This window comes from Aquila chrysaetos, chromosome 9, assembly GCF_900496995.4.
Source record: "Aquila chrysaetos chrysaetos chromosome 9, bAquChr1.4, whole genome shotgun sequence".
Taxonomy (NCBI): Eukaryota; Metazoa; Chordata; class Aves; order Accipitriformes; family Accipitridae; genus Aquila; species Aquila chrysaetos.
Window position 1 is genome coordinate 23561414 of NC_044012.1, and position 19295 is coordinate 23580708.

General features: G+C 60.4%; 1 protein-coding gene across 9 annotated transcripts; it reads left to right on the forward strand.

Moving 5' to 3' along the window:
• The first annotated feature begins 2607 nt into the window (after nt 1–2607).
• ADGRG5 (adhesion G protein-coupled receptor G5) lies at nt 2608–8658 on the forward strand. 9 transcript variants are annotated; one of them, XM_041125851.1, is made up of 13 exons: nt 2618–2697; nt 3828–3906; nt 4030–4105; nt 4212–4338; nt 5308–5442; nt 5591–5707; nt 5877–5919; nt 6083–6189; nt 6595–6713; nt 6880–7145; nt 7240–7339; nt 7750–8012; nt 8152–8658. In XM_041125851.1, exons 2-13 carry the CDS (start codon nt 3837–3839, stop codon nt 8277–8279), a joined length of 1551 nt encoding a protein of 516 aa, XP_040981785.1. In that variant the 5' UTR covers nt 2618–2697; nt 3828–3836; the 3' UTR covers nt 8280–8658. The 9 variants fall into 9 exon arrangements, with proteins under 9 accessions (XP_040981782.1, XP_040981786.1, XP_040981785.1 ...); XM_041125848.1 differs by having other exon boundaries at nt 2608–2697; nt 3828–4105; XM_041125852.1 differs by lacking the exon at nt 3828–3906 and having other exon boundaries at nt 2616–2697; nt 4038–4105.
• The last annotated feature ends 10637 nt before the right edge of the window (nt 8659–19295 follow it).

A 19295-nucleotide genomic window follows, 5' to 3' on the forward strand; every position in this document is an offset into this window, starting at 1 on the left:
CAGCACCTCCCCTGCCGCTGCCCTCCTTGAGGAAACTGTAGACTGCAATGAGGTCACCCCTCAGCGATGAGGTCACCCCTCAGCCTTCTCTTCTCCAAGCTGAACAAGCCAAGTGGTCTCAGCCGATCCTCATAAGTCTTGCCCTCGAGGCCTTTCATGATCGTGGCTGCCCTCCTATGGACACACTCTCGTAGTTTGATGTCCTTCTGATATTGAGGCGCCCAAAACTGCACACAGTGCTTGATGTGGGGCTGCACCAGTGCGGTGTAGAGTGGGACAGTCACCTCCCTTGAGCGACTAGCCATGCTGTGCTGGATGCACCCCGGGCCACAGTTGGCCCTTTTGGCTGCCAGGGCACACTGTTGACTCCTCTTCAACTTGCCGTCAACCCAAACCACCAGATCTCTTTCCGCGGGGCTGCTCTCCAGCCTCTCGTCCCCCAATTTGTACATATAACCAGGATTACCCCGTCCCAGGTAGAGAATCCAGCACTTGCTCTTCTTAAATGTCATACAGTTGGTGATTGCCCAGCTCTCTAGTCTATGCTGATCTCTCTGTAAGGCCTCTCTACCCTCGAGGGAGTCCACAGCTCCTCCTAATTTAGTATCATTGGCAAACACTTAATGTACATTTGATTCCTGCATCCAGATCATTTATAAAAACACTAAAGGGCACCGGCCCTAAAATTGAGCCCTGGGGAACCCCACTGGTGACTGGCCGCCAGCCTGGTGATGTGACCCCGTTTACTCTAAGTCTTTGAGCCTGACCTGTCAGGCAATTGCTCACCCAACGTGCGATAAACTGTCTGCTGGACAGTTTGTCCAGAAGGATACCGTGAGAGACAGTATCAAAAGCTTTGCTAAAATCCAAACCCACCACATCTACAGGCTTCCTTTGGTCAACTTGATGGGTGACCTTGTGTTTTGGGTTTGTGTGGTGGGGTTTTTTGGTAGCAGGGAGGGGCCGCAGGGGTGGGTCCTCTGAGAAGGTGCTAGAAGCTTCCCTGGCTCCAAGTCGGACCCGCCTCTGGCCAAGGCCGAGCCCATCAGTGATGCCGGTAGCGCCTCTGGGAGAACAGATTTAAGAAGGGGAACCTGCAGTGAGTGAGGGGATTGGAATGTGAGAGGAACCCCTGTGCATATACCGAGGTCAGTGAAGAAGGAGGGGAGGAGGTGCGCTAGAGGAGGGGATGCCCCTGCAGCCAGTGGTGAGACGGCAGGCTGTCCCCCCCCCCCAGCCCATGGAGGTGAATGGTGGAGCAGATGCCCACCTGCAGCCCTTGGAGGACCCCACACCAGCGCTGGTGGATGCCCCCAAAGATGGCTGTGACTCTGTGGCAAAGCCCATGCTGGAGCTGTCCGTGCCTGAAGGACTGCAGCCGATGGAAAGGACCCATGCCAGAGAAGTTCGTGAAGAACTGCAGCCCGTGGGAAGGACTCACGTCGGAGAAGTTCGTGGAGGACTGTCTGCCGTGGGAGGGACCCCACAGTGGAGCAGGGAAAGAGTGAGGAGTCCTCCCCCTGAGGAGGAAGGAGTGGCAGAGACAACGTGTGACGAACTGACCACAACCCCCATTCCCTGATCCCCTGCGCTGCTGGGAGGGTAGGTAGAGAATCTGGGAGTGAAGCTGTGCCCGTGAAGAAGGGAGGGGTGAGGGGAAGGTGTTTTAAGATTTGGTTTTACTTCTCATTATCCTGTTTTGATTTGATTGGTAGTAAATTAAATTGATTTTGTTTCTTCCCCAAGTTGGGACTGTCTTGCCCGTAACCATAGTGGTGAGAGATCCCTCCCTGTCCTTGTCTCGATCCACGAGCCTTTCTTCATATTTTCTCCTCATCCCACCGGGGCCAGGGCGGGAGGAGTGAACGAGTGACTGCGTGGTGCTTTGTTACCGGGTGGGTTTAAAACACAACACCTTGTCATAAAAGGAAATTAAGTTGGCTAAGCACGACTTTCCCCTTGTGAACCTGTGTTGGCTATGACCAATGACTGCATTGTCTCTCAAGTGTTTTTCAATAACTCCCAGAATAACCACCTCCATCATTTTACCAGACACTGAAGTGAGACTGACAGGCCTATAATAACCAGGGTCTTCCTTCTTACCCTTCTTGAAAATTGGGACAACATTTGCCAGCTTCCAGTCAACTGGGGCCTCTCCAGACTCCCAAGACCGTTGAAAAATAATGCAGAGAGGTCCCGCGATGACATCGGCCAGCTCTTTCAGTACCCTGGGATGAATCCTTCTGCCTTCTGCCCTGCTGGATTGACTTCCTACACTTACCAAACTGCACCATTGCGATGCTCCTGCCCCACCAGTGGCACCGCCGTGGTGCCAGTGCTGCCGCAGCAGCTGGCCAGGCTCCTCAGCATGGGAGAGCAGGGGTTGCTGGTGAGCCAGTGGTGAGGAGAAGCTCATTAGGGGCAGAAGGTTAATTATATCAACTTGTCTTTGGTCCACACTGAATCGCAGCCGTCTGCCGTGTCCTTGCAGTTTGGCAGTGGCGGGGATGCTCGCCCTGGTCCCTCACCAGGCTGTGAAAAAGAGTAAGCAGAAGGAAATGTAAAAGCTCTCGATTTAATCTGCTCATCTGCATACGAACACTTCCCTTCCTGCTGCCCCAACTGCTGCACAGGCAGAGCTAGAGCAGCCGACCCCACCGTGGTGCTGCTGATGCCAAGAGCTGCCCCGTGCCCAAGGTAGGGGCTTCGCCAGAGCGGGGTGGGGATGTGGGGGGCTGGCACAGTGCTGGGGGCTCACCGGGTCACCGAGCTGCTCCCCACGAAGGCAAAATCCACCCGAAGTGAGACCTGCACCCTGCCATTTCTGGAGGGCGCAGTAAGGGAATGATGCCGTCCCCAGCTCAGCGGCAGCGGGGATGGCATTTGGCATTACCGGGCTGTGCTGGATGGCAGGGGAGGTCAGGCCAAGCACCTGCATCGGGCACCCTGGGGATCCGAGGGTTATGCTGGTGAGAAGTAAGAGGGTTATTTACTGGAAAACATCCTAAAGGGGACGTGGTGGCTGTCCCTCGCTGGGGTTCAGAGGGCAGCCTGTGCAGGCATCTGCCCAACATGCTGCCCACTGCACTGCTGCTCCTGCCCTGGGAGGCTCCAGCTGTGCTGGCCACCACCAGCCTCAGCACCTCGAAGCATCAATCCCATCACTGCATCCACAGTAAAACCATTTGTGCATCGGGGTTGCACCCCAGCACCACTGGCCTCACAGCCTCTCTCCCCGGCTGCTTTCGGTGCCGGCGGTGTTACCACGGCGGGCGTTGCTGTGAGCGGCACTGGGTGCGGTGTTGCAATGGATGCAAATCTTGCTGCCAGCTGCCTTCCCCCCACCCTGCACCGGGGATGCTTCCTCCTCCCCAGCTCAGTGCTGGGCCACTGCCAGCAAGCTGCGGCACCACAGTAGAGCATGCCGGTGACCCGTCTGGCTTGCAGGTTGCTTGCCGGAGATTTGCAGCCGCGGGCTGGGATGGCAGTAAGGTCCGAGTCCCTGTTGGAGGGGGAGAAGGCAAGAAGCCTTGCCCCCTGCGGTTTTACCACCTTAATGGTAAAATGGACGCAAAGGGCATCTTGCACTCTGGTCGCTGCGGTGCGAGCCCTCCTCCTCACCCTGCCACCAGCACAGCTGCTTTGTCCTTCCAGGGTGGGGCTTTGCCACTGCGATGGCTTTGGTGGGGCTTGGCTGCTGGGCATGGGGGGGGAAGCCACCAGGACCTCATCTTTGACCTGTGGCCGGTGTGTGGGAAAGGGCCAAGGTCCGGGGGACATGGGTGGGGCCTCTAGAGAGCTGCCCAGGTCCTCGGTGCCTTTTGCAGGAGAGCAGCATGGCGATGCCCACCCGGCTGCTCATTGCCCTCATCCTCTGCCTTGCCACCTGTGTCCTGCGGGCTCAAGGTAGGGACATCTCCCATCCCGGCATTGGGCTGGGTGCTTTTGGGGCTCCCTGGGCTGGGTTGGGATGGGGAGCAGGGCAGGGTGCCGTACACCGAGGCTCAGCTCCTGAAATGGCTCTGTCAGACCTGAAGAGCAACATGGACAGCCTGGAGAAGGAGCTGCAGCAGGGCTGCGGCAGTGCCCACCACGCCAGGGAGAGGTGAGCGCTGGCGTCTGCCCTGCTGTCCCCCAGACCCCCCACATTCCCCTAGACCCACAGGGGCCAGATCCTGCTGCACCCTGCCCCGAACACCCTCCCTGTGAAGGTTAAACCAGCTGGAGGAGCAGCTGGCCCGCCAGGAGAAATACAACTTCACGGGTGGCAAGATCGAGACCTACGTGTTCAAGTTCATAACTGAGCACTTCAGAGGCTTAAACCTCAGCAGCAGGATGGTTAGTCGTGTGTCCCCCTGCACTGCTGGGGCTATTCCCAGGGGATGCCTGTACCCTCCTGGCCCTCCACCTCCAGTGGGAGGTACCGGGGGATGCTGGGGTGGCTGACGCTTGCCCACACTGGGTTTCCATCATCCTCCGAGGATGCTTTACGCCAGCAAAGCCTCCCGAGATGCGGCTCTGCCAGGGTGTCGCAGGCAGCCATGGCTGCAGATCCCCAGCACCATCACTGGGATAAATCCAGGGGCTTCTAAAGCCGGGGGGGGGGGGGGGGGGTGTTTCTGCAGCCGAGAGCCAGGGTTTCCATCCTGAAGCTTTTCTGATTTATGAAAAGGGAAGCCCTGGCCTGCACCTCCCTGCAGTGGGAAGGGAGAGGGAAACTGCCATGGGGAGCGCACAGGGCGACTTCTCTGTCCTGGTGCAAGGGGGTTGCAAGGTGTCACCGCAGCACTTCCCCAGGCCGTGGGGCTGCCCTGCCGGGGAATTCCGACTGCTCCGGCCAAAGGTCCCTTCCTGCAGGACAAGGTAGGTTTTGCAGACAGGGGTGCCTGCCTGAGAGCTGGGACCCCCCACTCGGGACCTGGGAGCAGAGACCGTCTGAGGGAGCCCACCAAGGTGTGAAATCCCACTGGGAAAGCATCCTGGTGCGATGCCATCTGCGCCATGCTCGCCCCACGGTGGGGCCGGCAGGACAGGCATGCCCACCCATGGGTGGTGGACCCCCCACCTGTGGCTTCCTGTGTGCTACAGGCTGGGAGGGCTCAAGATGGGAGAGGCTGCCATATCTGCACATCTGCAGGCAGTGCGGCAGAGATGGAGCTGCCACTGGGGCCGGGGGATGCTGCGGGGCCACGCCGGTAACTGGGGTGGCTGTGCTAGGGGGGGCAGCCAGGGCAGCACCCTGACCCCCTGCCAAGCCAGCCGAGCACGGGGCAGCTGGACCCATCTCTCCCCTGCCCACCGGCGCAGGATGTGAAGCGAGGCGGCGGCGGGAGGCTCAGACATGCCATGAACTTCCCGGTGGAGCTCATGGAGGGCATCAAGGCGCGGGGAGTGGAGCAGAAGCTTGTCTGCATCTACATCCACAGCCCCTGCATCTTCCAGGTGAGCCGCAGGTCTTCGCACAGACCCGCCGAGCATCCTTGGCCAGCAGCACGCCCGCCACGCCACCCCCCTGCCACTGAGATGCTCGGGGCGGGCGGGATGTCCTGGGGACCCAGGACTCTCCCCGCAGGCACCCCACCTGTTGCAGGATGTCCACAACAACTCCGTGCTGAATGACGACGTGCTGGGAGCCTTCCTGCGGAGCGGGCACGTGGCCGGGCTCAGCCGCCCCGTGGAGATCCAGTTCTGGCACGACATGGTGCTGGTAAGCAGGACTCCACTGCCGGCACGAGCTGGCGGGGAGTTCTCCGCACCAGCATTTCCCCTGGAGTTGGGGAAAGTGTCCCCTCTTTGCATTGGGACCAAATGGTTTCTGGGGTCCCTGGAGAGCAGAGAAGGTCCCCAGCTCTCCCCCTCTGTCCCTTTTCCACCAGGATGCCTCCAATGCCACCTGCGTCTTCTGGCAGCCCGGAGCCGGTAAGTGTGGCCGCGGCCAGGGCAGGGGCAATGCCAGCTCAGTGTCACCCTGAAGGCATCGCCCGTCCCCCGCCTGGGCAGCTCTGGCAGGGCTCGACATCCCCTCAATGTCCCCGTCCTCTGGCTGCTGTGCCACCCTCTGATGGCAGCTCTCCGATGGCAGGTGTGGGCAGCACAGGCAGCTGGAGCAGGGAGGGCTGCGAGACCATGCACAGGGAGGGCACCGTTATCTGCCACTGCAACCACCTCACCTACTTCGCCGTCCTGCTGGTCCATAGCCCCCCCTTCCTCCTTTCTACTTCTTCCTTCCTTCTTCCTCCTACCCCATGCTCCTTCCTCCTTCTCTCCTTTCTGCTTCCTCCTTCCTTCCCTCCTTCCGTCTTCCTCCATCCTCGTTCCTTCTTCCTCCTTTCCCCTTCCCTCCATCCTTCTTCCTCCTCCCTGGAGGTGTGGGTGTAGGTGGATGTGGGGGTACGGGCTGGATGTGGGGGTACAGGCTGTTTGTGGGGGTACGGTGTGTATGAGGGAGTATGGGCTATATGTGGGGGTATGGAGTGTATGGGGGGTGTCCTGCAGGAGAGGGTGGTTTTGCAAGGGCCGCCCCGACTTTCCCAGCAGGTGGGTGCTGCTGTGGGACCTGTCCCGGCTCACCCCCTCCCTCCCTACTCCTGGCAGGTCCCTGCGGGCACCCTGAGCCCGGCCCAGCTGGCATCGCTCACCCACATCAGCACCATCGGCTGCTCCCTCTCTGCTGCCGCCACCCTCTGCACCCTCCTGCTCTGCTGCTTCTCCAGGTAGAGCTGTGCCATGCTGTGCCGTGCATGCCACGTTGTGCTGTGCCATGCCATACCGTGCCGTGCTGTGTCATGAGTCACCGTACCGTGCCACACTGTGCCGTGCAGTGCCGTGCCATCCGGTGGGTGCCCACCAGCACCCTGTGCCCTCCACCCTGTCTTGCAGGCAGCGGCTGAGGGACAGCACGACCAAGATCCACATGCACCTCCTGGCTGCGCTGCTCCTGCTCAACTGCAGCTTCCTGCTGAGCACGCCGCTGGCCACCGGCCCCGAGGGGCTCTGCCGGGCCACTGCTGCCCTGCTGCACGCCAGCCTTCTCTGCACCCTGGCATGGATGGCTGCTGAGGCTTTCCACCTCATTCTTCTCCTTGTCAAGGTCTACAATGTCTACATCCAGCACTACCTCCTCAAGCTCTGCCTCTTCGCTTGGGGTGAGTGGGCATGCACCCAACCCTGCCTGTCCATGCCTGCCTGCGGCACGGCTGCCCCGGCACAGCCCCACACAGCCTGTCCCTGGGCCCACAGGTTTGCCCACGCTGGCCGTGGTGGCTGTTTTTGTCTTCAAGAGAGATACGTATGGGTACCACACCATCCACACCTCTGAAGGCTACAGCAACGCGACTATGTGAGTGAAGGGGGGCTGCCAGCTTCCCAGGCACCCTGGGCACACTGGTCACCCCATAGACCCCAGGCACCCCAGGCACAGCATGCACCCTGGGCACAGCATGCACCCTGGGCACAGCATGGACCCCAGGCACAGCATGCACCCTGAACACTTCAGGCACAGCATGCACCCAGGGCACCCTGGCACGCCAGACACACCAGGCACCCCAGGCACATGGGGCTGACCCAGGCCTGGGGCCAGCAGGAGCCAGCCATAGCTCTGCTGGGTGCCACTTTTTGGTGAGCCTGGCTCTGCCGGCTGCCTGCCTCCATCTTGCCGCGCGTGGGGGCACCTGCCGCCGTGCCCCTTCCACGCCAAGCTCCTTCTTGGGGGTGCTGGCCCTTGTCCCCAAGAGAGTACCCCTCTGCCAGGTGCTGGCTCACCAGCCCTCCAGCCTATTCTGCCACCCTCTGCTACGCCGGACTCATCCTGCTCTTCAACATGCTGGTGCTGGGGAGGGTGGTAATGATACTGCGGAGTATCCGGCGGCAGAAGGGGCAGGCAAGGAAGGACTGGGCAACGGTGCTGGGGCTCACCTGCCTGCTGGGCACCACCTGGGGCCTGGCCTTCTTCAGCTTCGGCATCTTCCTCGTCCCCCAGCTCTACCTCTTCACCATCCTCAACTCTCTGCAAGGTCGGTGGGGAGCACTGGGAGGGGGTTTTGGGGGATGGGCACCCCATGGCTTGGGAGCAGCGGGGTCCTTGTCACCTTCCTGCTCCTCGCGGGAGCTCGGTACACCCATGGCAGTGACGGCGTTGCCACCCACCCACAGGTCTCTCTGTCTGCCTCTGGTACATCACCGTGCACCGCCGGAGCAAGCTGGGCCCTGTCAGCAGCACCTCCAGATACCCCGACGCCAGGGTGAAGGGCTGCGAGGGGAGCTCAGGAGCTGCTCCCTGAGGATGCGGCATGGCGGCATCCCCCGGGCTCGACAGCCGGTGCTGTGATGCCACTGGTTTCTTCAGGGGAAGCATTTGGGCTGCAAAGCTGGATTTCTGGGTGGCGGGAGCTGCCTGCTGCTGGAGGGCTGTGGCTCGGGGCACCGTGCTTCCCTGGGAACCATGGCTGCACCCGTGCCAGCCCCTGGCAGCCCTGCTGCCTCGCAGCCCCTCCATTAGTAACCAACACTGACTTCTGCTGAAGGCAGACACTTCTCATTAAAAGCACCCTTGAATTGCTGATGCAGGTCTCCTCCACCGCTGGAGGAGCAGCGCAGATGTGGCTGGGGTCCCACAGCCGGCCGCTGCCACCCCATCACCCCGACCCCATGGCGGGCAGAGCCGGCAGAGCCGGCAGCCACGCTCTGCCTTGTCGTTAGTGAAGGTCCCACTAGATGGCACGAGGATTTCGAAGATGGTCGGAGCTCTGGACTGCACACAGCAGGCAGAGCCGGCCAGCAGCAGTCTGGGCCTCTGGCCATACCGGTTGGCAGCGCCAGTGAGGAGCCCCCCGACAGCCAGGAAAGGACGTCCGAGCCCCCTTGGGGAGCTGCCACCTGGCATCTCGCAAGGGACAGGCAGAAGTGGGGGGTCTCCAGCTATAACCCCCCAACCCATTTGGTGCCGGCATGACTGCAGGCTTGTGAGTGTGGCTGTAAGGCTGCAGCACACCCAACCCCCCCAACCCTGGGTTTTTACCCACCACAGCACCCTGCCGAAAGCCCTCCTGCTTGCCCCAAAGCCAGCGCGGGGATGGGGGACACCCGCAGACCCAGGTCGGCGAGCAAACGGGCAAGCAGGGCTTCGGCTTGGCATTGGGAGGACGTGCTGGAGTGGAGGAGAGGGTGGGAAGTGAGTAAGTGAACCGGCAACTCAGCTTACGTCCTGCTCTCACTTAGGAAGGCAGACCCCAAGCAGAGCTCCTCAACGTGACCAAATGCTTTATTGGGGTTTAAGCAGTCCAGCCTGTGGGAAATAAATAGTGAGGACAAATTGCAGGGAGTAAAACCATTGGCTGGAGGCAGCGAGTCAGCCCTGAGCCCCTGGTGCATCCCCATACACTGGGCTTAACCCAGAACTGCACCCATGGCTTTGCCATTCCAGGTGCCTGAGATTTTGGAGCTGGGCATTCCACTCTGCCTGCTGGGATGCAGAGCAGCATCACAGCACGGTGATGCCAGCAAGGCCACAAATCCACCTGTGGTGACAGCGGGGTCCCCAATGTCCCCATGCTTGTAGCTTGCAGCATGTGCCAGTGAGGTGCCATTTGCTGGTGCTGCCCATTTCTGGTCCTGTGGCCGGGGACCGGGCATCACCGGGCAGCCTCATAGGGTGACACGCTGCCCGTCTCTGCCTTCCCGTGCCACTCTGCCGAGTGGTGTTTCTCTTTCTGGCTGCTTCCCCAGGCCTGGTTCTGGGCAGAGAAGGAAGCCACTGGCTATTGTTCTTTGTTCTGCGCACAAAGGGCAGCCAGCGCCGCTGAGTTTCCATCCCTCCCGCCTGCGGCCAGGACAAAAGCCTGTCCTGCCGGGGCTGTGTGCCCCCGCCTTCCAGCCCGCCGGGCACCGCGGTGTCCCTGGCTTGCGGGCGCGCTCCCGCCGCGTGGCGATGAGCTGTGCATGTCTCATCACTCCGGCGACTGACTTCAGCTACTAAATAAGAAGCCTGGAGGTTTGGTGAGGTGCCAAGCGCCCGGCTTGTCCCCCATGAGACCCACCGTGGGAGAATCGCATCCTGGCTGTGGCAGCTCCAGCCCCCCGGTTGCTCTTGGGATACGCTTTCCGTACCCCTTCTCCCCATCTCGAGATTTCGGGGCTTGCGGCATGAGTCACGCCGGCTGCCAGTGCCTGAGTACGCACTGATGCTGGTGCATGAATACACCTTGTTCCGGTATCGGGTGGCACTTGGAAAACCATCACTTGGTGGTCGCCTCCCAGCAGTGGGAGCACAGCACCCGTGGGGCACAGTGGTCCCTGGGGAGCTGAGCCTGTTGGGGACCAGTGGGACACGGTGGTCCTGGGGGAGCTGAGCCCAGTGCTGGTGACTGGGGACAGAAGAGGCACTTTTCCCACCCCGCCGCACCAGGAGTGGGGTCAAAACACCCCCCGAGGTCCCCTGGGAGCGCAGGGTGGCATCCAACCTCCCACCACCCTCAGTGCCCCACAGCACTGGGGCTGGCTTGTCCCAGCCCCAGGGCACTGTGGGCAGGAGAAGGGGGAGCCAGTCCATCTAACCTCCCCAAGGAGAAATAATCCTGTTTACCTTCCCCTGTGCCTTATCGGGCAGGAGGCCGGTGCCGAGCTGCCGGAGGGGGTTGCGCCATCCTTTTTTCCCCAGGAAAGGTGGCTTGGCGTCACTGTGGTGCCTTCAGGCCTAATCCACGGGACAAAGCTTTGGAATTATTGCAAATCCTCCAAATCTGGGGGTAACAAGCAGCCAGAGAAGAGACTAAATCCATTTGGGAATGGAAGGTTGGGGACAGACCTCGGCTCCATTTTGGGATCTGCCTTTGGGACTTGTCTGCTGGTGAGCAGACGAGCCCGGTTTCTGCATCCCGTGGGAGCATCCTCACCTGGTGCTTGTGCAAATACCCCCAGGGACCACTTTTCCTCCAGATTTCCCTGACATCATTGTGGGTTTACTTGCAAAGCCGAGCCTAAACAAATAAGTCGGGTTTATTGCTCTCTTTACGGTTGGGTTTTACAGCCCCAGCACCTGGTGAGTCACTGTTATCGTTGCTGCCTGACAGAGAAACCCTGATGTGGGGTGGGGGTGGACCCACCTCCCCATTTGATGTATTTTCGGGAGCAAGGCTGAGAGAGGTGGAACAGCAGCGATTGGGGAGCGGGAGCACCCACAGCCGCTCAAGGCAACTGCGGAACTTCCTCAGGCTCCCCTGGGATTGCCATCCTCCGAGGTTCCCAAGGCTGCCCTGGCATCGCTCACCGGATTTGGATGGGGGACCTCCGGGCATCGCCTCCCACCAGCACTCTACTTCTTCATCCTCATCCTCCTCCACTGCCTCCCGGAGCTGGGTTGAGCCCCACTCACTGTTGCACCTCCCCTGGGAGCACCATGGTCTCCCAAGCTGCTTTTAGGGGGGGTCTCGGCACCCTCGGCTGGGGCTATCACCGCTTGGCAGCGGGCCTGGCACTCGCTGGCTTGCCCTCAGCTTCAGACGGTGCTGAGGCACCTCTGCCCATACTTGCCTCGCCTCGGCTGGCAGCAGCCCGGTGGGACATGCCCTCGCCTGCTGGAGCCTGCCCGTCCCACAGCCGCGCCGCCAAGATCCCACAGCACACTCCCCCTCGCCCGCCGCCAGCACCAGGGCTTTGAGGAGCTTTTAGGAAGTTTTAGGCCTTTGAGGAGCTTTTAGAGTTTTTAGGAAGTCTTAAAGGGTTTTAAGGAAGTCTTAAAGGGGTTTTTTTGGAGCTTTTAGGGTTTTAGGAACTTCTAGGGCTTTAGGAAATTTTAGGGCTTTTAGGAGCTTTTAGGGTTTGTAGGAACTATTAGGGCTTTTAGTAACTTTTAGGGCTTTTAGGAACTTTAGCCATATTTAGGAACTTTTTGGGCTTTAGGAGCTTTTAGGGGTTTTAGGATCTTCTAGGGCTTTTAGGAGCTTTTAGGGTTTTTAGGAGCTTTTAGGGCTTTTAGGTCTTTTAGGAACTTTTAGGGCTTTAGGAGCTTTTTGGATTTTCAGGAACTATTAGGGCTTTAGGAGCTTTTAGGGCTTTTAGATCTTTTAGGAACTTATAGGGCTTTAGAAGCTTTTAGGGTTTTTAGGAACTATTAGGCCTTTAAGAGCTTCTGGGGCTTTTAGGAACTTTTAGTGTTTTTAGGAACTTTTAGGGCTTTTAGGGTTTTGAGGAGCTTTGAGGGTTTTTAGGAAGTTTTACAGCTTTGAGGAACTTTTTAGGGGTTTCAGGAACTATTAGGGTTTTCAGGAACTTTTAGGGCTTTGAGGAACTCCCCAGCTTGAGCAATAAACACTGATCAGGCTGAGTGAGTGCCACCGGCCTGAACCCAAGGGCATGTGTCCCTTGCAAGGGACAACACAAGGATTTCCTCCCTCTCCCTGCTCAGCCAGTGTCTTTGAAGACAGCAGCACAACCTACCGACTTACAGATAATCCCGATAACATCAACAAGTGCAGGCGTCGACCTAAAAATAACGCCTGATAACGTCAAGTGCGGACAAAAGGCTCTTTGTTCCATAAACAGCGGCAAAAACATCGCCTAAAATGTCCTTTCCTCACTGGGATGCGGGGTCCGCACCTGATCCTCTCTTCCAGGAGGGCCTGATGCTGCAGGAGCCGCCACTGGGTTTAGCAGAATTATTCCTGGGAGGCAGATTTATGGCATTTCCCGAAGGAGCCGGTCGGGATGACCCACAGCAGGAGGCTTGGCTCGCCGCGATGCTCCCACAGCTCCGGCTGCTATCAGCGTGTGTTTCCCAGCCGGCCCCGCTCCCCATGGCGTGGGGATGGTTGGGCTTCAAAGGCAGCCGCGTTAGCCACGGTCCGGCTGCATGAGGCCGCGTGAGCCGCTTCCCATGGGAGCCTCCTCCCGTGGGAGCCTTTTCCCATGGGAGCCAAGGAAATCTGGGGCGTGGAGCTGGAAATTAAACCAAGCTGGGGGGCAATGTGAGCATGGGGGATGTCCCCCGCTCTGGAGGTCCCAGCACAGCCATGGCACCTCCGGTGCCTTTTATCTCTATTGCCTTCCCTGCCAGAGCAGGAGGTTGTTTCCACCCTTCCCCCAGCAGAAAGAAGAGTCTCATTCAAGCCCTTGAAAATATCTGCAAGAGCAACTATTTACCCAGGGCACTTCCCGGAGCCCTCCCCGCCTGCCCTCCTCCCTCTGCTCCTGGCAGCCCTGGCTTTCTCCCGCCTGGCTGCTTTTCAGGGCACACAAAGGGCTGGCACGGCTGGATGCAGGCAGCACTTTGCAGCAGCTTTGTCCGCTCCTGCAGCGCCCATCGCTGCCACGATTCTTCCAGCCTCAGCTCCCACCACCGCTGCCACGGCAGGCTGCCCATCTCTGGCCTTGGGATGGGTGGTGGGAGCCATGTGCCCTGGCCGGGGGGGGGGGTCACATCCAGGCTCCGCAGCCCACATCCCAGCCCACCGCCTCCAGGGATGTGCCATGGTGGGCATAGGGGACCCCTTCCCCAGCTCCCCCCGGTTCGGGGCCTGGGCTCCTTGCCCTGTTTCTCGCCGCTGTTGTTTCCTGCAGGGAGCAGGACAGGGTTCACAGGGACACTCCGTCCAGGCTGCTTTCCCATTAATTGTTATTTTTTAATCCCATTTGCAGCCAAGCGTGCAGCCACACAGCTCTGTCCCTCCGCTGGATGCCCGCCAGCCCAGAGTTGAAGGGCGGCAGGATGGGGCACCCCCGGCTCCCGGCTGGCCCCAGCCGTGGTCGCCCAGTCCAGCCCAGTCCCAAGCCCGCTCCCGGTCCTGGTTTTGGTCCTGGTTTTGATCCTCGACCCGGTGCCGGTGCCGGTGCCGGCCAGGCGGGGTGATGCAGCCCGGTGCCCCCAGGCAGAGCCGGGCTGAGCCGGGCTGAGCCGGGCCGGGATGGGCTGGGCCGGGCACAGCCAGGCAGGTGCCGTGACCGAGGGTCGGTGACTCCGCAGCCGCCGCAGCGATCCCGGAGGGTCTTGGAGGGGTCGGTGCGGCGCGACCCCGTCCCGGACCCGCCCCGCTGAGTCACGGCCTGCCCGGGGGGACGGGGCGGGGCCGGGGGGGCGGGCCCGGTTGTCCCGCTGCACCGAGCCGAGCGCAGCCGGGCTGGGCTGCAAGGTGCCGAGCCGAGCCGCGCCGAGCCGCGCCGAGCCGTGCCGTGCCGTGCCGTGCCGTGCCGTGCCGTGCCGGGCCGAGCCGAGCCGAGCCGAGCCGAGCGGTGCGGAGCTGAGCCGAGCCGAGCACAGGTATCGGGGGCAGCGGGAGCGGCAGAGCCGGGCCGGGGGGGAGGAAGGGCGGGAGGCTCCGGTGTTTGCTTTTGGGGTCCCAAAGGCCACGGTAAGGGGCGCTGCCGGGCTCGCCCTTACTGGGGATACTGGGAGGGGATGCTGCGGGGTCCTCGGTGCGGGCACAGACAGGAGGCGCCCACTGGGTGCGGGGGCGAGTGGGGTGGGCATCTGTCAGCCCCTGGGGCCAGCCCAGCGGGACTGGGAGGGCACTGGGGCTCTGCGTGGCTGGGACTGGTGCCACTGGGTAGCACCCTGGAGTGCCCAGCTGGCCGTTGGGGCAGGGAGCAGCCTGTGTGGATGGAGCTAAGGGGTGCTCCGTGGGGGCTTTGGGATGCACCCTGCTCCCAAAGGGATGGGGACATTTTCCCTCCCTATGCCTGAGTGGTGGGTGCGACGCCTCCATCCGGGCAGGGACCGGGGGGTGTCCCTGCTCATGGCCAGGGCGCGAGTTGTCCGGTGAAGCCTCCAGCCCCACTAAATGGGGCTCACCCTTGCCTGTCCCAGAGCCACGAAGCCCCCTGAGCCACCCGGGACCAGCTGCACCCAGCTGCTGCCGGCGGCACAGCTGGGCCCCACGAAGCCCCCGCCGTCGGGCCAGGCCCTGGGGGGGAACCACCAGCGCGCCCCATTCCTCCTCCTCCTCCTCCCTCCTGGCCAAGGGCGCAGCATCTCCGGGGACCGCTGGTGTCTCGACAGGGTGATCTCCCTCCCCTAAAATGCCTGGTGGGGGCATTCCTCCTGCAACATCTCAGCTTGCTGCTGCCGGTCCTAGCATGCCACTGCGGGATGCGGGATGCTCTGGGTGCTCCCTGCCCGCAAGCTGCCCAGACTGCCCCTCCAGAGGGACCAGCAAAACCCAGCGAGGCCAGCTGGAGAATTGAAATGAAGTCTCCTGGAATAACCTCCTGGCAGCAAGTCCAAATGGCTGTTGAGGAGGGAAGGCAGCCAAAGCTCGTTTCACGGTCTGAGGGCTGCAGTAACCCCCACCCCCCCGAAGCTCCACCGCCAGTGGGGAGCCAGGAGTGTTTCAGAGATGTGTGGAGGGGGGCAAATCCTTTAAGCCTGGGTGCGCAGCTACAGTGGGTTTTGCCGTGCCCCTTGCTGGGTTTGCAGCTCCCACGTGAATTAAGCCGGGGACTAAAAAAGCTGCATACTTGGTTGCAGTCCAGCTCTTAATCCCACAGCCTGGGGGCTGCTATTCACAGAGCAACAGGTTTGCAAGCAACTGCATGTTGCTGGGACGGGGACCCCCAGGGCTGGCCGTCCCTGCACCTTGCGGTAGCAACTGTGGGTGTTGGAGGGACAGAGTACTGCGGGGTTTGCAGGCAGCGGGCTGGGTGGCTCCTGGTGTGCCAGTGCCTGTGTGGTACCAGCTGGGCGGCAGCCTGTCGGCGCCTGTTTTTCATGAGGGCTCCGACCCACCAACTCCTTTCCCATCAGCTCACCGACAGCAGAGGATTGGCAGGGATCCGGGGAGGGGGCCCACGGCCTCTTACCTAGCTCCTCTGGTGCTGCAGAGCTTGTCCCGCCTGTGCTTGGCTTTTCTGCAACCAGAAAACCCTGCCGGTACCAGGTTCACCCTCGTTGGGCTCCAGGTTGGCTGCTTCCCGTGCCAAATGCCTGGGAGCCTGATTTGGGTTGCGCCTGGGCTGCTCTGCACCGCCCTGTACGTCCCTTCCCCAGCACCCACGGCATGGGCGGGCGATGGGGACCTTGCTCATGCAGAGGAGAACAAGACCTGGGAGGTGACAGGGTGTTTTGGGAGCCATTTAAAACCCAGGGGAGTGGTTTGGGTGGAGGGAAGGTGCAATCTGACCCCCAGGAGGAGGCCAAGGCATTGCTCCCGAAAAAGGCTGAGCGGTGGGATCGAAAAAGGCTGAGCGGTGGGATCGCACTATAAGCACGGCTTTCCGTACCCCCCAAGGCCGGTGACGTGGCGCAGGGTGCCAGGGGACAGCCTGCACCACTTTATTCCCATTTCACAACAGCCCTCAATTCGCCGCAGGCATACCTGGTCCTTCACAGACCATTTGCAGCCCCTGCCGAAGCCGCAGGCTTTGAATACCACCGAGCTGGGTGCCATGTTGCCCAGGTGCTGGAGGAAGTGCTGATTTAGTTTGCTGCGATATTTCTGTCTGTGGTGTTTTTCAGAAAATGAAACTTTTTTTTGGATTTTGAATGTTAAGACCCAGCTTTAAGCAAACGCTCCATCTCGAGAGCCTCAGGCACTGGCGGTCCGCCTGTGCCAGCCTCCCATCGGCTCTCCCCACGCTTGTTCAGGAAGGGATGGTTGCCAGCGGCTGGCGAAGGACGGATCTGGCAGGGAGCTGTGCCGCTCCCATGGGAATCTTTATCAGATCTGGTTTTGTCCTGTTGGCAAAACTCAGCTCACGGGTGCTGGGTGTTGTGTGCAACCCCACAGCCCGGGAAAAGCCGAACTGCCGTGCCCCATCCCATGGCACAGGCTTGGCACAGCCGGGCTGCCGGAGTGGTGCAGCTGCCGCTCAGCTCCTCGGGCATTAACAAATGTGCCGGGTCGGACCCTGCCGCCCACCGGTGACGGGAAAGGCTTACATGCCAATGCTGTGAATAACGTGCGTGCTGGCCCCTGCGTGCATGGGCCGCTGGCCAAAGACAAGGGTGCTTTGTGAAGCACCCGGGTGACTGATGCTGGGGCATCCCCTTTGTGGGGGGGTCCCCGCTCCAGCCCCAGGGCACATCGTCTGTGGTCCCTCTGATGGGGGCTGGTTGTGCAAAGCTGTTCTGCATCTTGGGGAGCCTGTCATGGCTTGCCTCTCCGTGCCTCAGTTTCCCCATCCGGTTCCCAAGACCTTGTCTGTGTAACAGGCTGTGAGTGACGAGCTGTGGGCTCATTAGCATCTCGAGGAACAGAGCATCAGCATATGTTCCTAACAGACCTGGAAGGAAAACAGAGATAAAAGCCCCTGGATCTCCCCATTTCCGGTGTTTGTTTGAGGCGCCAGAGCATCTTCCCTTCTCCTCGAGGAAACACGTCACGTCCAAAAGTCACATGCCACGTCCAAAATCTTAAATACCTGCTGCCAGGTCACCCAGAGAGCACAGTAAGGTGGTAGTAAACACCAAGCTCTCTTCTTTTTCGTGGGTTTTTTAGGGTTTTTTTTTCCCATTTGCCTCCAGGTTTAGAGGTCGCAATATTATTCCTTGGCCTTTCTTTCAGAAATCAGTGTGTTCTTTTAATGGGAGGGTATAATGCGATGCTCGGGGCTGAGCCTCCCTCTCTGCCGGTGGCGAGGGAGCCTGGTCCAGTCTGTGTAGCCCCAGTGGTGTCCCTGCCACCTCTTTTTACATCATCTGACTGATTTTGGGGCCAAAACAGGAGTTTTTCTATGCGTTATTGTTGTTGGAGGAGCTCACCCCCCAGGCTCTGGCTGGGGCAGCAGGTAAAGCCACCCTGCCTTGGGGATGATGTAGTGGAGGTAGGGTTGGTGCCTAAATGGGTCTCTGCTTGGTCACTGCGATAGTGCAGGGCTTTTGGAAACGGCTGACACTGGGGAGATGGCCTGGTGGCAGTGGGGACGTGAGGCATCGCCGGGCAGGGTACCCGGGCGTGGTGATGCCGCGCATCCCCACTGCCACCCAAGGATGGGAAGATGATGGGGCAGGATCCAGCCCCGGCGTGGGCTCGGTGCATCCGGCTCCCTCCGGTGCTGCTTATCACCAGCACAGATGAGAACTGCGTTTCCCTGCTGCGAAACCAGTTTCGGGGATTTTCTCTCGCTATTGTTTGGCTCAGGAAACAGCAATCGGCATCGGGGCGAGCAGGACCATATAGGGCTTGGAGGGGAAATACCAGCTCCCCCACCCACATCCCCACAGGGATTTCTGGTCCCGGTTGAGTAACGGCTGAAAGGGGCTGATGCTGATCCTGTCCTCTGACCACCCCAATAAAATCCCAACAGAGCCAGCACAGCAAAATGAGCTGAAGCCTCATTGGGATTCAGCATTCCCCATCCAGAGGGGATGCTTTCCTGGCATGCCGGCTCTGTGCCGTCATGCCACGGTTGGCATTCACGTGCCACTCCGGTGCTTCTAAGCGATCCAGGTGTTTCCCATCACCACCGGCATTTTGCCACCCTGGATTTGTGCTTTTCAGATACACATGCGTGTATACACATGTGCATGTATCTGCCAGCCCTGTCCACATCCAGCTACTGCTGCCTGTGCTGTACCCTCCCAGTCCACACTGGGAAGCCTCATTAGCACCACACTCAATTATACCCATGGCAGCAGGTTAATTAACAACCCGAAGCCCCCATCTTCTAGTGATAAACTGCTGCAAGAAGCAGATAGGGAGGGACAGCGAGTGGGCTGTGCCCACAGTGACGTGCCGGCACAGGATGTGCCCTGGCTCTGTGCTGGCTAGAGAAACCTCCGGGAGAAGCGCATGCTGGTGGGAGAAACCTGCTAACAGGGACGCCTAGGTTTCAAGCAAGCAATTTTTCCCCAACCTTCCCATCTGATAACTCTTGGGTGCCTGGGAGAGCTCACAAGCCTTTGCAGATGATGCTGGTGGGTGCCCTGGCACCCACTTGCAGCAAACAAAACAGGATTCGGCCACTCAGTGGGTTTCAAGAAGGATACTTTGAGAGCAGCACAGGAGTGGGATGCGGCGGTGGCACACTGGACGCCGGCTTGGCTTTGGGCATTAGCAAGTGTTCGGCTCTGCCGGCTGGTCCAGCAGCCCCCACTGATGCTGTCCCGCCCTGGGGGGGCTCCTGCTGGTTGCTGGACCCTGGCAGGATGGGTCCCACCAGCCTCAACCCATTGCTGGGGTGACAGCAGAGCAAGGAGGAGGTGAAGCTCAGTGCATCCCAGCAGTGTCAGAGATGTGGGTTGTGGCACGGGCAAGGCAGAAAGCACCATGGGAGCGGCTGCAGTGTGAAGGCTGTGGCTGGGTGGAGTGCGTGGGTGCAGCAACACCTGAGGGTGCTCGGCGCTGGCCTGGGTGCAGGTCACAGGAGCT